The 16321-nt window shown below is 34.2% G+C and overlaps 1 protein-coding gene and 1 pseudogene across 2 annotated transcripts; both read left to right on the forward strand.

The window, feature by feature from the left end:
* The first annotated feature begins 1148 nt into the window (after positions 1 to 1148).
* On the forward strand, positions 1149 to 6790 carry LOC116132203 (annotated as a pseudogene).
* Positions 6791 to 9157: 2367 nt separating this feature from the next.
* On the forward strand, positions 9158 to 15879 carry LOC116132244 (BTB/POZ and MATH domain-containing protein 4-like). Of its 2 annotated transcripts, XM_031417897.1 has the most exons (4): positions 9158 to 9738; positions 11513 to 11858; positions 11970 to 12249; positions 15475 to 15879. In XM_031417897.1, exons 1-4 carry the CDS (start codon positions 9353 to 9355, stop codon positions 15660 to 15662), a joined length of 1200 nt encoding a protein of 399 aa, XP_031273757.1. In that variant the 5' UTR covers positions 9158 to 9352; the 3' UTR covers positions 15663 to 15879. The 2 variants fall into 2 exon arrangements, with proteins under 2 accessions (XP_031273757.1, XP_031273756.1); XM_031417896.1 differs by having other exon boundaries at positions 11513 to 12249.
* Positions 15880 to 16321: the final 442 nt, after the last annotated feature.

A 16321-nucleotide genomic window follows, 5' to 3' on the forward strand; every position in this document is an offset into this window, starting at 1 on the left:
CGGCCAGATCTGGCCATCAATGGCCAGATCTAGCCATAGATCTGGCTTTTGCCAGCCAGATTCACCGTGGATCTGGCCGGCAAAGGCCATATCAGCGCACGATCGGCAAGATCCAGTCGGTCATGTGTCGATACGGCGACTCCGGCCACCCTCCGGCGGTGGTGGCCGGCTGTGATTATTCAATGAGTGGGTTGGCAGTGTTTTTGTTAACTTTCAAAGTTTTATTATAGGAGTGTTTAGTAAATAAACAAGCATAGGGGGTATTTTTATTAATTTTCAAATCCTACATCGTAATACTCGCCCAATTCAACTTTTTTTTACTTTTTTCAAAAAACGTTTCTAAAAACTGTAAAAAAAATGAACCAGACAGAGCCTTTCCCATCCTACGTTTGCAGAAACACATTTTCGCACCCCTTGAATGGAAATAGCACACTTTACCACCATTCGATGCTCTCCATCCAGGTAAAACTTTCATTAACCAGCTTTGATCGTTTAAACATCATTTTTTTTTATAGTCTTTATTATAATAACAAATAACTAAGAAAATCAAATCAATAATCTTTTGTTATGATTAATTTTTTTTCCACTTACTCCTTGGAGTCCGTTTAGTTCGGGTCATATAAGATAACATGGATAATCTTCGTTTATTTTGCAAGATTCTGTTATTTGGTTTGCAAGTGATAAAATATTATGGGTATTTTTTATTGCAAACAGTGTTAACTGTTGGTAATATAGGGGGTAATCAGATACCCTCTACAGGTGGTGTTATTAAAAGATTACTGAGGTAATATGATTTTTTATATCTATTTTGCCCTTAATTAAATACCATTTCGGACATAATTACCTCAAATGTCCACCAAATAACCATCCAATCCCCCTAAATTTGAGAATTTAGCTAAAACACCCCAGCCACAAAAAAGTTTAAACATTAACAAAATACCCCCAGCCACCCAAGACTACCGCCGGCCGCAATCGCCATAATGGTGCACGACCAGCAGGATTTGGCCTGTCATGTGCTAGTAAGGCCGTAACGGCCAAAGATGTGGACATGAAACGGCCACAGATTTGGCCATTTCACAGCCACCGTTTCATAGCCGTCGTTTCACGGTCACATCTTTGGTCGTGAAACGGCCGTGGATCTTTGATCCATGACCAAAAATGACTTTGTCGGTGCACAACCGATAATATACGGCCGGTTGTGTTCCATTCTGTCGGCGGCCGGTGGTGGTGGTTGGCTGCTGGTAGTGGCTTGGGGTGGGTGGGGATGATTTTGCTACAAATTAAGTTTTTATAGCTGAGGTATTTTAGCAAAATTTCAAATGTAGGGGGTTAAAAGAAATGATTCAAATAAAAATAATAATAAAAATATTATATTAATATTTAAAAAGGAGAGCAATTTAGTAATCTATATAACATATCCACTCCTTTATTATCCCAACCAAACATATAAATATATCACCAATTTATTCCAACTAACCAAACACATTTCTCTAAACATTCCCAGTAATTTTCAAAATGATCTATCTTTTCATTAATATAACATCCTCCTATAATAAAATATTATATGAACCAAACACACCCTTGTAGTGCCCGAAATTTCCCAAGGGAAAAATAATAAGAATCCCTATTTGATAATGGTTGCCCATAAAGTAAATAATATTAGGGACATCCTTCAATATAGGAAGTAGAATCATATTCGAATAGAGGAATCTAATAGGGAGAGGAATATGAGTTAAAATAGGTAGTGAATGTGGATAAGATATGATCCAAATAAGGAAGAGGATACTACATTCTCCTAAAACACTCGAAATCCTTTTTTCTTAGATCTTAAATACTACAGAACTTATCTGCAAACAACTTTATATATAGGCTTCAAGTGCCAGAAAGAGGGGAAACAAAGCATAAAGAAATTGTAGCAGAATGAATGTTTCAAAAAAAAAGGAGAAATTATATCAGGATCCAGAGAATTTGCTTAAAAGTCTGATAAAGAGAGTAGGACGCTCCTCACACATCTTCAAGTAGCATAAAAGGTAGCAGATAGGAAGATTCAATAACTGGGTACAGTTTCATCCTTTCTACTTGTGAATGTGAAATTCACTAATTTGAGGAGCCAAGAAGAAGAAATAATGACTTAGTGAGACTAGAGAGGAAAAGTGGAATGGAAGAGAAATGAACATATAAACAAGGAAAGTACAAAGTAATTGCAGAGTTAGTGTAACCATCTTTAATCTACCATAGGCTTTCAACCACTTTTGTATTCAAAGCATATTCAACCCTTGGGTTGGATTAATCCAAAGGTTCAGAATCTTGGTCTGCTAATAAGGGAATGTTTTATATAATATCATTGATGTTTTTCAATACAGATGGAGTCTAGGGAATTTGCAATCTATTTTTTTTTTTCCCTCTCCTACTGTTTTTTCTTGCTAAAATGAATTTGCGTAAATGTAGATTTCTAATTTGCAAATTCCAGGTCCTAACGCTCAAGCTCATTTTACGGCTTCTTATTATCTCAATTTTATAATTCTTTATACTTGTCTTTGCCGTTCTGCTAACCTAGATTCCATTTTTTTAATAATTGATTGTATCTGTCAAATTGTTTGATTTCCGTATGTAATTTTGTGTTGTAGGCAGAGTTAATGCATCACAATTGCTCTGCTTCTCTTATTTGTAACTCAGTTAGACGTTATAGTAAACTGATGTTGAATATTGTTTACCCTGTGATTCATTTTACCCATTTGGATGTTTTTAAGGACAATAATATGTTCAATTTCTTATAGGGGTTACAAGCGTTTTTCAGACGAGCTTTGCTTGAAACATCTGATTACCTCAAGGATGATTGCCTGAAGATCAATTGTACTGTTGGAGTTGTGGTTTCAGCCATAGATTGTTCAAGGTTACATTCAATTCAGGTTCCAGAGTCTGATATTGGAGAACATTTTGGCATGTTATTGGAAAATGAATGTTTCAGATGTAACCTTGATGTAGCTGGAGAAAAGTTTCATGCTCACAAGTTGGTTTTGGCTGCTCGTCTCCTATATTTCGATCTAAATTCTTTGAGGTGTAGAGGAAGATAAGCAAGAGATTGTAATTAGTGATCTAGAGCCTAAGGTTTTAAGGTGAATTCATCTCTTATTGTTCCTATTGTTTTGCATGAGGTCTTTGGTGATTTGTTCTCTTCTGACGGTATTGTATGTTTCATCACTGTTTTTCTCTGCTTCCTGCAGGCCATATTACACTTCAATACAGAGATTCTCTTACAGAGGATGTGGACGTGGCGGGATCTGGCTTCTTCTGTATGTCTTCGTATCAGATACCCTAGTTGCAAATTGTTGGCAGCAGCAAGAGATATGGCTTGGAGAGACTCAGATTGATGTGTGAATCTCATCTAGCAAGGATATTTCTGTGAATTCTGTTGCCAAAATCTTAGCCTGGCCGATCATATCAGCTACAGAACTAAAAGCTGTTTGCCTAAAATTTGCTGCTGAAAATCTGCTGGTCTGTTTTCGTTTCCTCTTACATTCCTTAACTATATGTGAGAAAAAATCATAACTGCTGTTTAGAAGTAAAAGTATGATGACTTTTTTTGAGCATGAAGCTTGACCTCTATTGAAAAAATTCTTATATAGCTAGTATGCATCTGTTTGTTATTGACCTTGTGTGATCCTATTTCCTTGAGATAATTTTGCTGTATAGTTTAAGATGATTGATAAGGACCTATATTTTATTCTTCACTTATGGATGCTTTTAGGAGTGTATAGAATGATAAAGTTCACCTTAAAGCTTTATACTAGAAATTTATTTATATGATCGCTTGAGTTTTTAGTCTATCATGCTTCAGAGTACCCACAAAGACATCGTGAACTGTTTTTGGTCTATCAAAGTGATCTTTTCAAAAATGTGATCACTTTTGTCAGATCAACTTGTAGCAGCAGTGCTATATTGGATAAAATCAAACGGATTTGATATGTACTGGTTAAAATTTGTTGACGTGAATATCAACCAACTGGCTTAGTGGAGAACATGTTTTCAATAGGGGATATGGAATTAAAGGCAAAAACAAGATTGTGATAGCTGTTTTTGTATTAGAAGGGATTTCCGAAAATATTAGTCTGGTGCTGTTAAAGTAGTGTAGCTGTTCTGAGTTTATGTTGTCTATTATATTGTGAGATTGCTTGGTGAGCTCCAAGTAGCTAGATTTCTAGTTATATCTTGGTTTCTGAACTGTAAATTCATTCATTAGTTTTGAAGGTGTTTATGGTTGTTGATAATATTTCTCTGAAGATTGTTTTGAATTTTAGTTCACTTGCCAGTAATGGAAGCCCTCTATTGTTACACATATAATTTATTTCTTATGAATAAAATATTTTTGATCACAACTAATATAATACAATAGAGTCCAATGGTTTTGTAACAAATTTTGCACTCTGCGAAAGTGGCAATTAAAAAAATTGAATAAAGATTTCACGAAACAAAAGAATTGAAGAGTGAATAATTTGAAAGTAAACTGTAAAAAAAATGGAATATACTAACATATGTTTGAAAAATGTAAGACTGGATCTTTTCTTTTTGAAATTTTCATTGTTGACTTTTGGACTCTTTTACGATGTCATGTCACTTGATTTGAGTCTTAGTTCTTTGGAGGTTCTTGACTTACTATTGTATAGACTATGTGAATCGCTTGTTCACCCTTTTGTAAATCTCTGTATATAAATAATATCATTTGCGTTTCTTCTGTAAATAGAAGGTGTATAGCTATTATTGAGAAATTTACTTAATTTTGTATATTTTGAAATATTGTATTGATGAAAATGTTATAGATCACAGTCAGTGAGCAATGTGGTCCAAATATTTTTTTTAACTGTTCTTTCTGGTTGCTCTGGCCTGACGGCTGATTTATTCTTTTCTATTTGGGCATATTATGGTGTGTTCAGAAAATATTTTGGTGTTGATAGAAATAAGATCTCTATTCAATGTTATTGCATTTCATGGGGACATTTGACCTCTTTATAATGCGCATTCCTTTTGTTTGAAACATTTGTTTGGTGTTCACTAACCCTAAAAAATAAAGAATTCTGTCCTCAACTTCCCTTCCGACGTTTCTCAATTTTTCTAGTAAAGTGGTCAGCTTCCACAATTTTGTCAAATCCAGTTTACAATTTTGAGGAGATGAAACCCTAAGTGGTTGGGCGTGGTTAAGAAGGTTTGCTCCCTTCATTGACTCCTGGGTTCAAACCACCCTGGGCCATTTACCACATTTGTGGTTTACCTAGAACTTAGGCTTGTAGGGTGTTCGATGGGTCCGGGGATTAGTTAGGTGGTGCAAGCTGGCCGACACCCCATTGTAAAAAAAAAAAAAAAAAAAATAAAAATTGATGGAGATAGGTCTCTTTCAGATATATCGGTCGCAACCTCAATTTCATGTAATATAAAAAATGGCCCCCATTGAGTTTTAGATATAGATAAGATTTTCAGGGGGATTATTTAATTTCTGTCAACAAAATATAGTGTCACTAATCATACTTTTCATTTTAAATATTATTTTGAGATGGAAAGAGTGAGTCTCTTTCTTTGTTTTAATTCAAGCTCTATAGTTTTCATTGTTTTCTCTACTTTTTAACACTGCAGTCATGTGCAAGATCTCTGGCTGCTAGGATTTGTATTAATTACTCCCAAACTGAAATGTTTAAATTGATTAGTTGATAGGTAGTTCTAATTTGTAGAACTCAACATCTATAAAGAGCTTGAATTGCCACTTTAGCAAACAGATCAAGTTATTACATACCAATAATAATCACTTTAGCAAACACAACTTATAAACAATAATACACTTTTTTCACACAATGAGGAGATTCGTAGACAAGACCATTTGATAAACTTGATTATCACCACCATCATTTTACCTAAAGATTTAAGTTGATCTGTAATATAGCCCAACCTAGCAAACTTGTTTCATTTATATATTTTGTGTTTGGGGATTGCATACTGCAATACGCAATGACTTTTTTCTATAGTTGCTGTGATTGTGCTCTGTGTCATTAGCAGCTTTTGGTTCTTACCAGTGAGCTTAGAGCCAAACAAGGAATTTAAAGTCTTATTCCAACAGTCTGGGGCTGATTTGTTGGTCAAGTGTGATTCATTAACATCTAGGCTATTGTACCTCATTGTTCAAAAATATATTTTGCTTCTGTTAAGCGAGGGTGAGAGTATGTAAGGAGAGGGGCCTGTGGTGAGTTTTGTTTTTTGTGAAATGTGGGTTTTTATATGGTTTTTATATCATATTTCATGTGCATTTTAGGTAAGGTCACATGAGCATGTACAAGGATTTTCGCAAACCATGGTAGCCATTTTGGCCTGGTGGAGTTTTGCTGAGATCAGTTTCTGTAGCCATCTTTCGTGGGTCTTTTCGGGAATGCATTTGTTGTCATTGAACTGTTGCTTTTGCAATCCATTATCTTAGACTCAGTAGTAATAGTCTGGTTATCTTTGCAGCACCAAATGTTGAAAATTCCAAAATTTGGGGAGAAGGAAAGATATTGCATTATATATATGTGTAAAAAGCTTACCTATGCATACATATTTTCTAAAATTTCAATTTTGGCAGCTGTTATGCGGTCAGATGGTTTCGAATACCTCAAAGAGAACTGCCCATCACTGCAATCAGGCTGCTGAAGCAGTGGCAGGTTGTGAGGAGGATTGCAGCAGTGGGGGTGGGAAATCTCGAAGCGTATGCTCAACTTTCCGATGGGGAGATACAATGGCAGGAGGGTCAGGCAAAGAACCTGACATCTGATGTTGCTATCTTTGTAAATGGGGTGATGATGTTGTGAAAAGATTTCACAGCTAACGGAGTGGACATGGCGGGAGGGCCTGGCCTTCTTTCTTGGAAGTTACTAAGCCTAAGATGTGTAAACGGATTGTTGTTAGATGGTGGGCGTTTACGTAAAATATGACTAAACTGTGTTACTGTTTACTATAGTGCTTAGTAAGAAACATGGCTCGGTATCTTTATTTGGCCGCTGACAACTTGTATAATTCTCTCGGTTGAGATGGAGTTTTGTTTGATTGTTTTGTGTTTTTGTGCATGACCGGAACCCTCTTGATAACAATGGATCACACGACACAATGGGGTTGAAATCAATGGATTACACAAAACACAATGGGTGGCAAGCTCAGTGCCCAAGTTTGACACCAAAAAGGATACATATATCCATTATCACTACATAATGGAGTTTAATAAAAGGGTTTGAAGTGAAGTATTACTATCTAGGAAACTAAAGAAAAGACAATAACAAAAATTAAAATAAAAAATTGAAAGCTTTCTTTCCTTGTATCTTTAGCAGTCAATTGTCTGGGCAATGGAAAGAATTAGCCATAATTTCTCTAGAGAACCCCAATGTAATGCCGTAATATAAGTGTGCTGACAACGGTGGAGGAAGCATTAAATCACTGTTCTCCCTCCTTTATATTTAATTCAAAAACATTTCTTAGTCATGGCTACAGTCATAACATTAACTCATTTAACCATACACAACAAAAAACTCATTTACAAGAAAAAAAACGGTTTTTATTTTCTACATTGTATAATAGAAAAATAATTAATTCATCAGTTATTATATTATAGAATATTTATCATTTATTTATATTATTAATGATTAATAAAACATCATGAAAAACAATTCATCAATTAATTAATATTACAGTAAAAATAATTTTGGATTATTTAATTTTATATAAATTTAATAGTAATTAATTTTTAATATAAATAATACAAATAAAAATATTTTATTATTCATATTTAAGTATTAATTAATTTTATTTATATTATTGAAGGTGAAATTTATTTTAATAATATATAGGCCGAAATAATTTTGGCTCTTGGTGGTTTTTGGGAATACTATATTAGTATTCAAAAAAGTTAAATAGTAAAATGCCCAAAACTCACAATATTATCAATATTATTCACTTTTTTTAACCCCCTAAATTTGTTAATTTTAATACCCCTAAATATTTTTTTGAAAATTATGATTTTTATTAATTGTATCAAATCATTAATTATTTTGGGTTGTTAACTAACCTTTTTCACTGAGTTTCACCATATCTCAGTATTTCTATGGTAAGCTTGCTCAAATTCCAACTTATAATACCTAAAATAAAATGCAGGGACATTTCAGTCATTTAAGTCATTAACCTCACACATAAATGGGTTGATACAAAAACACTTCCAAAACTACCAAACACACCCTGCCGTTAATTTTGTCTGTTAAGTTGGATGTTGACTCAGTTTGACTTGTGAAAAGTTCGATTTGCCCCTAAAGCTTTCAATTAAATTTAATTAATTCTCTTTGACTTATGAAATGTCTTACTACCATTAAGCTTTTCAACTAAATTTAAATCAAACTTTAAAACTAAAATGCCTAAACTAAGAAAACTCTAAAGTAAACCCTAAACCAAAATGCCTAAACTAAAAAAACTGTAAGTAAACCCTAAACCAAAATGCCTAAACTAAAAAAACTGTAAAGTAAACCCTAAACCAAAATGCCTAAACTAAAAAAAAACTCTAAATTAAATAAAAAATATTTTTTTTATTATTTATCCTATCTCTAACTTACAAAAATGATCAAAACTGAAAAATTTAAATATCCAAATAACTTTTTAATTTTTACATAAACTAATTTGAGTTTTAGTTTTTGAAGAAAAATTAGAAAATTTTCTTAATTATGTAAAATAATAATTTATTTTAAAATTAAAAAAAGATTAAGTGATTATAGTAGCTTCGGCTGTGATCTGCCAAGGTCATAGCCTTTTCTATTGTGATCTTGCTTGCAGTAGTGGCCTAGCAACTAGATCTGGTTCCGTTGGTGGTCGGCTCTTTTTTTCTTCAATTTTTTGTATTTTTTATAACTTTTAAAGATTTTCTTTTATTTTCTGATTTTTCTTTTTGAGATTATTCAACTTTAGTTTTTATTTTTTATTTTTTATTTTTCAGATTATTCAATATGTTAAAGTCTCCTTTACCCTTCATCCTAATTAGAGTAAACAATGAAAATTGACGGAGGGGGTGTGTTTGGTAGTTTCTGAAGCTTCTCAAGTTTTAGGGGGTGTTTTAAGTATTAATCCCATATAAAATTCTCTTGGAGCCCTCCAGCCTCGCGTGGCAGTTCTCAGCTCCGTCTTTCTTCAAACTCCGTAAACTCATTTCCTTCATTTCATCACTCACAAACCCAGAAAACCCTAACTGAAAAAAAAATTCTCTGATTATTTCATTTCCATTCAATTCAATTCAATTCAATTGAAACTATTCAAATTCAGATTCAATTTGAAATTCAAATTCCTTCACCATTTCAATGAAGCAATGAGCAGCAGCAGCCCGAGCCCACTGGTGTCCCCGACGAGCTCGCGGTCCGTTACCGAAACCGTGAACGGCTCCCACAAATTCGTGATCCAGGGTTACTCATTAGCGAAAGGCATGGGAATCGGGAAGCACATTGCCAGTGACAATTTCACGGTAGGCGGTTACCAGTGGGCCATTTATTTTTACCCTGACGGCAAAAATCCAGAGGATAATTCAACATACGTTTCAGTTTTTATTGCATTAGCGAGCGAGGGAACCGATGTGAGAGCGTTGTTTGAATTGACGCTCGTGGATCAGAGTGGTAAAGGAAAACACAAGGTGCATAGCCATTTTGACCGCTCGCTTGAAAGCGGGCCTTACACACTGAAGTATCGAGGGAGCATGTGGTAGGTTAGGTTTTAATTCTGAAATTTTGACAATGAAGATAAATTGTGAATGAAATAGTAGATTTGGTTTTAATTGTCTTAATTGTTTTGATTATGATGATTTGTTTGTTTCATTAATGATGTGAAATTTTTTAGGGATTTTGTATGAGATTGTTTGGAATTTCTTATTCGTTTCATGTGTTGTGGCCTTTGTATAGCTTGTTATTTTGTTTCTAGTAATGTCACCACCCTTTTTGTGTTGATTCCGGTTAGAATTTGTTTTATACAAGTTCATTTTCTCTCTCCCATTCCAGTTTTTCTGTCTCGCCAAGTCTCCTTCTCTCTCACATTCTTTGTCTCTGACCAACTTTTGTTTATTATTTTTTAAGTTTATCTTACTCTCTTGGTCAATCGACAAAAAAACTGAATGTCAAACGCAAATAGTTGCCCAATTGTGTGTAAATATGTTAATTTAGGAGATATCGGAGTCTTGGAGAAAATGGTAGCTTCTAAAAATCTGGGGAAAGATGCAGCTTAATCAAGGGGTAAGAGGATATAGAAGAGTTGTGTATATGTTCAATGGTGGCAAATTCAGCAGCAACTCATTTTTGTTTGTTCTTTGGCTGAGCTAGCTTTTTCTCTCTTTTTAAGATTTGATAACAATGTATGTAAAAGTTCTGCATATGTAGTTGCTTGATGCACTTGAGAGAAGTATAATTACAATGGAAACTACAAAATTCAAATTTTAGTGCTAAGTGGGACTAAGGTTGCTTTTATAAAATCCCAATTGGATCTACTGTTCCTTAGATCTTTAAATACTACAGAACTTATCTTGCAAACAACTTATATATATAGGCTTCAAGTGCCAGAAAGAGAGGGAAACAAAGGCATTAAAGAAATTGTAGCAGAATGAATGTTTCAAAAAAAAGGAGAAATTATATCAAGGATCCAGAGAAAATTTGCTTAAAAGTCTGATAAAGAGAGTAGGACAGCTCCTCACACATCTTCAAGTAGCATAAAAGGTAGCAGGAGTAGGAAAGATTCAATAACTGGGTACAGTTTCATCCTTTCTACATTGTGAATGTGAAATTCACTAGATTTGAGGAGCCAAGAAGAAAGAAGATAAGTGACTTAGTGAGACTAGAGAGGAAAAGTGGAATGGAAGAGAGAATGAACATATAAACAAGGAAAGTACAAAGTAATTGCAGAGTTAGTGTAAGCCATCATTTAATCTACCATAGGCTTTCAACCACTTTTCGTATTCAAAGCATATTCAACCCTTGGGTTGGATTAATCCAAAGGTTCAGAATCTTGGTCTGCTAATAAGGGAGATGTTTATATATAATATCATTGATGTTTATTTCAATACCAGATGGAGTCTAGGGAATTTGCAATCTATTTTTTTTTTTCCCTCTCCTACTATGTTTTTCTTGCTAAAATGAATTTGTCGTAAATGTAGATTTCTAATTTGCAAATTCCAGGTCCTACAGCTCAAGCTCATTTTACAGCTTCTTATTATCTCAATTTTATAATTCTTTATACTTGTCTTTGCGCGTTCTGCTAACCTAGATTCCATTTTTTTAATAATTGATTGTATCTGTCAAATTGTTTGATTTCCGTATGTAATTTTGTGTTGTAGGCAGAGTTAATGCATCACAATTGCTCTGCTATCTCTTATTTGTAACTCAGTTAGACGTATAGTAAACTGATGTTGAATATTGTTTACCCTGTGATTCATTTTACCCATTTGGATGTTTATTTAAGGACAATAATATGTTCAATTTCTTCAATATAGGGGTTACAAGCGTTTTTTCAGACGAGCTTTGCTTGAAACATCTGATTACCTCAAGGATGATTGCCTGAAGATCAATTGTACTGTTGGAGTTGTGGTTTCAGCCATAGATTGTTCAAGGTTACATTCAATTCAGGTTCCAGAGTCTGATATTGGAGAACATTTTGGCATGTTATTGGAAAATATGGAATGTTCAGATGTAACCTTTGATGTAGCTGGAGAAAAGTTTCATGCTCACAAGTTGGTTTTGGCTGCTCGATCTCCTATATTTCGATCTAAATTCTTTGAGGTGTTAGAGGAAGATAAGCAAGAGATTGTAATTAGTGATCTAGAGCCTAAGGTTTTTAAGGTGAATTCATCTCTTATTGTTCCTATTGTTTTGCATGAGGTCTTTGGTGAGCATTTGTTCTCTTCTGACGGTATTGTATGTTTCATCACTGTTTTTCTCTGCTTCCTGCAGGCCATATTACACTTCATATACAGAGATTCTCTTACAGAGGATGTGGACGTGGCGGGATCTGGCTCTTCTTGTATGTCTTCTGTATCAGATACCCTAGTTGCAAAGTTGTTGGCAGCAGCAGACAGATATGGCTTGGAGAGACTCAGATTGATGTGTGAATCTCATCTATGCAAGGATATTTCTGTGAATTCTGTTGCCAAAATCTTAGCCTTGGCCGATCAATATCATGCTACAGAACTAAAAGCTGTTTGCCTAAAATTTGCTGCTGAAAATCTTGCTGGTCTGTTTTCGGTTTCCTCTTACATTTCCTTAACTATATGTGAGAAAAAATCATAACTGCTGTTTAGAAGTAAAAGTATGATGACTTTTTTTGAGCATGAAGCTTGACCTCTATTGAAAAATATCTTATATATGCTAGTATGCATCTGTTTGTTATTGACCTTGTGTTGATCCTATTTCCTTGAAGATGAATTTTGCTGTATAGTTAATAGATATTGATAAGGACCTATAATTTTATTCTTCACTTATGGATGCTTTTAGGAGTGTATAGAATGATAAAAGTTCACCTGTAAAGCTTTATACTAGAAATTTATTTATATGAAGATCGCTTGAGTTTTTATGTCTATCATGCTTCAAGCAGTACCCACAAAGACATCGTGAACTGTTTTTGGTCTATCAAAGTCGATCTTTTCAGAAATGTGATCACTTTTGTCAGATCAACTTGTAGCAGCAGTGCTATATTGGATAAAATCAAACGGATTTGAATATGTACTGGTTAAAATTTGTTGACTGTGAATATCAACCAACTGGCTTAGTGGAGAACAATGTTTTCAATAGAGGGAATATGGAATTAAAGGCAAAAACAAGATTGTGATAGCTGTATTTGTATTAGAAGGGATTATTCCTGAATAATATTAGGTCTGGTGCTGTTAAAGTAGTGTAATGCTGTTCTGAGTTTTATGTTGTCTATTATATTTTGTGAGATTGCTTGGTGAGCTCCAAGTAGCTAGATTTCTAGTTATATACTTGGTTACTGAATTTTAAAATTCATTCATTAGTTTTGAAGGTGTTTATGGTTGTTGATAATATTTCTCTGAAGATTGTTTGTAGAATTTTAGTTCACTTGCCAGTAAATGGAAGCCCTCTTATTGTTACACATATAATTTATTTTCTTATGAATAAAATATTTTTGATCACAATACTAATATAATACAATAGAGTCCAATGGTTTTGTAACATAATTTTGCACTCTGCGAAAGTGGCAATTAAAAAAATTGAATAAAGATTTCACAGAAACAAAAGAATTGAAGAGTGAAATAATTTGAAAGTAAGACTGTAAAAAAGAAATGGAATAATACTAACATATGGTTTGAAAAATGTAAGACTGGATCTTTTCTTGTTTGAAAATTTTCATTGTTGACTTTTGGACTCTTTTACGATGTCATAGTCACTTGATTTGAGTCTTAGTTCTTTGGAGGTTTCTTGACTTACTATTGTATAGACTATGTGAATTGCTTGTTCACCCTTTTGTAAATCTCTGTATATAAATAATATCATTTGCGTTTCTTCTGTAAATAGAAGGTGTATAGCTATTATTGAGAAATTTACTTAATTTTGTATATTTTGAAATATTGTTATTGATGAAAATGTGTATAGATCAAAGTCAGTGAGCAATGTGGTCCAAATATTTTTTTTAACTGTTCTTTCTGGTTGCTCTGGCCTGACGGCATGATTTATTCTCTTTCTATTTGGGCATATTATGGTGTGTTCAGATAAATATTTTTTGGTGTTGATAGAAATAAGATCTCTAATTCAATGTTATTGCATTTCATGTGGACATTTGACCTCATTTATAATGCTTGCATTCCTTTTGTTTGAAACATTTGTTTGGTGTTCACTAACCCTAAAATAATAAAGAATTCTGTCCTCAAGCCTTCCCTTCGACCGAGTTCTCAATTTTTCTAGTAAAGTGGTCAGCTTCCACAATTTTGTCAAATACCAAGTTTACAATTTTGACGGAGATGAAACCCTAAGTGGTTGGCCTGGTGGTTAAGAAGGTTTGCTCCCTTCACTGACTTCCTGGGTTCAAACCACCCTGGGGCCACTTACCACATTTGTGGTTTACCTAGAACATTAGGCTTGTAGGGTGTTCAATGGGTCCCGGGGATTAGTTGAGGTGCGTGCAAGCTGGCCTGGACACCCCAATTGTAAAAAAAAAAAAAAAAAAAATTGATGGAGATAGGTCTCTTTCAGATATCTGGGTCGCAACCTCAATTTCATGTAATAGTAAAAAATGGCCCCCATTGATAGTTTTAGATATATAGATAAAGGATTTTCAGGGGGATTATTTAATTTCTTTCAACAAAATATAGTGTCACTAATCATACATTTTCATTTTAAATATATTATTTTTGAGATTGGAAAGAGTGAGTCTCTTTCTTTGTTTTAATTCAAGCTCTTTATAGTTTTCATTGTTTTCTCTACTTTTTAACACATGCAGTCATGTGCAAGATCTCTGGCTGCTAGGATTTGTATTAAGTTACTCCCAAACTGAAATGTTTAAATTGATTAGTTGATAGGTAAGTTCTAATTTGTAGAACTCAACATCTATAAAGAGCTTGAATTGCCACTTTAGCAAACAGATACAAGTTATTACATACCAATAATAATCACTTTAGCAAACACAACTTATAAACAAATAGAATAACTTTTTTCACACAATGAGGAGATTCGTAGACAAGACCATTTGATAAACTTGATTATGACACCACCTTCATTTTACCTAAAGATTTAAGTTGATCTGTAATATAGCCCAACACTAGCAAAACTTTGTTTCATTTATATATTTTGTGTTTGGGGATTGCATACTGCAATACGCAATGACTTTTTTCTATAGTTGCTGTGATTGTGCTCTGTGTCATTAGCATGCTTTTGGTTCTTACTCAGTAGAGCATTAGAGCCAAACAAGGAATTTAAAGTCTTATTCCAACAGTCTGGGGCTGATTTGTTGGTCAAGTGTGATTCATTAACATCTAGGCTATTGTACCTCATTTGTTCAAAAATAATATTTTGCTTCTTGTTAAGCGAGGGTGAGAGTATGTAAGGAGAGGGGCCTGTGGTGAGTTTTGTTTTTTGGTAAAAATGTGGGTTTTTATATGGTTTTTATATCATATTTCATGTGCATTTTAGGTAAGGTCACATGAGCAATGTACAAGGATTTGTTCGCAAACCATGGTAGCCATTTTGGCCTGGTGGAGTTTTGCTGAGATCAGTTTCTGTAGCCATCTTTCTGTGGGTCTTTCATGGGAATGCATTTGTTGTCATTGAACTGTTGCTTTTGCAATCCATTATCTTAGACTCAGTAGTAATAGTCTGGTTATCATTTGCAGCACCAAATAGTTGAAAATTCCAAAATTTGGGGAGAAGGAAAGATATTGCATTATATATATGTGTAAAAAAGCTTACCTATGCATACTATATTATTCTAAAATTTCAATTTTGGCAGCTGTTATGCGGTCAGATGGTTTCGAATACCTCAAAGAGAACTGCCCATCACTGCAATCAGAGCTGCTGAAGACAGTGGCAGGTTGTGAGGAGGATTGCAGCAGTGGGGGTGGGAAATCTCGAAGCGTATGGGCTCAACTTTCCGATGGCGGAGATACCAATGGCAGGAGGGTCAGGCAAAGAACCTGACATCTGATGTTTGCTATCTTTGTAAATGGAGGTGATGATGTTGTGAAAAGATTTCAGCAGCTAACGGAGTTGGACATGGCGGGAGGGCCTGGCCTGTCTTTCTTGGAAGTTACTAAGCCTAAGATGTGTAAACGGATTGTTGTTAGATGGTGGGCGTTTACTGTAAAATATGACTAAACTGTGTTAGCTGTTTACTAATAGTGCTTAGTAAGAAACATGGCTCTGGTATCTTTATTTGGCCGCTGACAACTTGTATAATTCTCTCGGTTGAGATGGAGTTTTGTTTTGAATTGTTTATGTTTTTGTGCATGAACCGGAACCCTCTTTGATAACAATGGATCACACAAGACACAATGGGGTTGAAATCAATGGATTACACAAAACACAATGGGGTAGCAAAGCTCAGTGCCCAAGTTTGACACCAAAAAGGATACATAATATCACATTATCAATACATAATGGAGTTTAATAAAAAGGGTTTGTGAGTGAAGTATTACTATCTAGGAAACTGAAAAGGTAAAAGACAATAACAAAAATTAAAATAAAAAATTGAAAAGCTTTCTTTCCCTGTGTATCTTTAGCAGTCAATTGTCTGGGCAATTGGAAAGAATTAGCCATAACTTTCTCTAGAGAACCCCAAATGTAATGCCGTAATATAA

Source organism: Pistacia vera, unplaced genomic scaffold, assembly GCF_008641045.1.
Source record: "Pistacia vera cultivar Batoury unplaced genomic scaffold, PisVer_v2 Contig25, whole genome shotgun sequence".
Classification (NCBI taxonomy): Eukaryota; Viridiplantae; Streptophyta; class Magnoliopsida; order Sapindales; family Anacardiaceae; genus Pistacia; species Pistacia vera.

What these genes read in the sequence shown, in the direction of transcription:
- LOC116132244 (XM_031417896.1), top strand. Translation starts at nt 9,353, where the DNA reads ATGAGCAGCAGCAGCCCGAGCCCACTGGTGTCCCCGACGAGCTCGCGG. An exon ending in AAGTATCGAGGGAGCATGTG is followed by an intron (nt 9,739 to 11,512) that starts GTAGGTTAGGTT and finishes TCTTCAATATAG; the next exon opens with GGGTTACAAGCGTTTTTTCA. An exon ending in TGCTGCTGAAAATCTTGCTG is followed by an intron (nt 12,250 to 15,474) that starts GTCTGTTTTCGG and finishes CAATTTTGGCAG; the next exon opens with CTGTTATGCGGTCAGATGGT.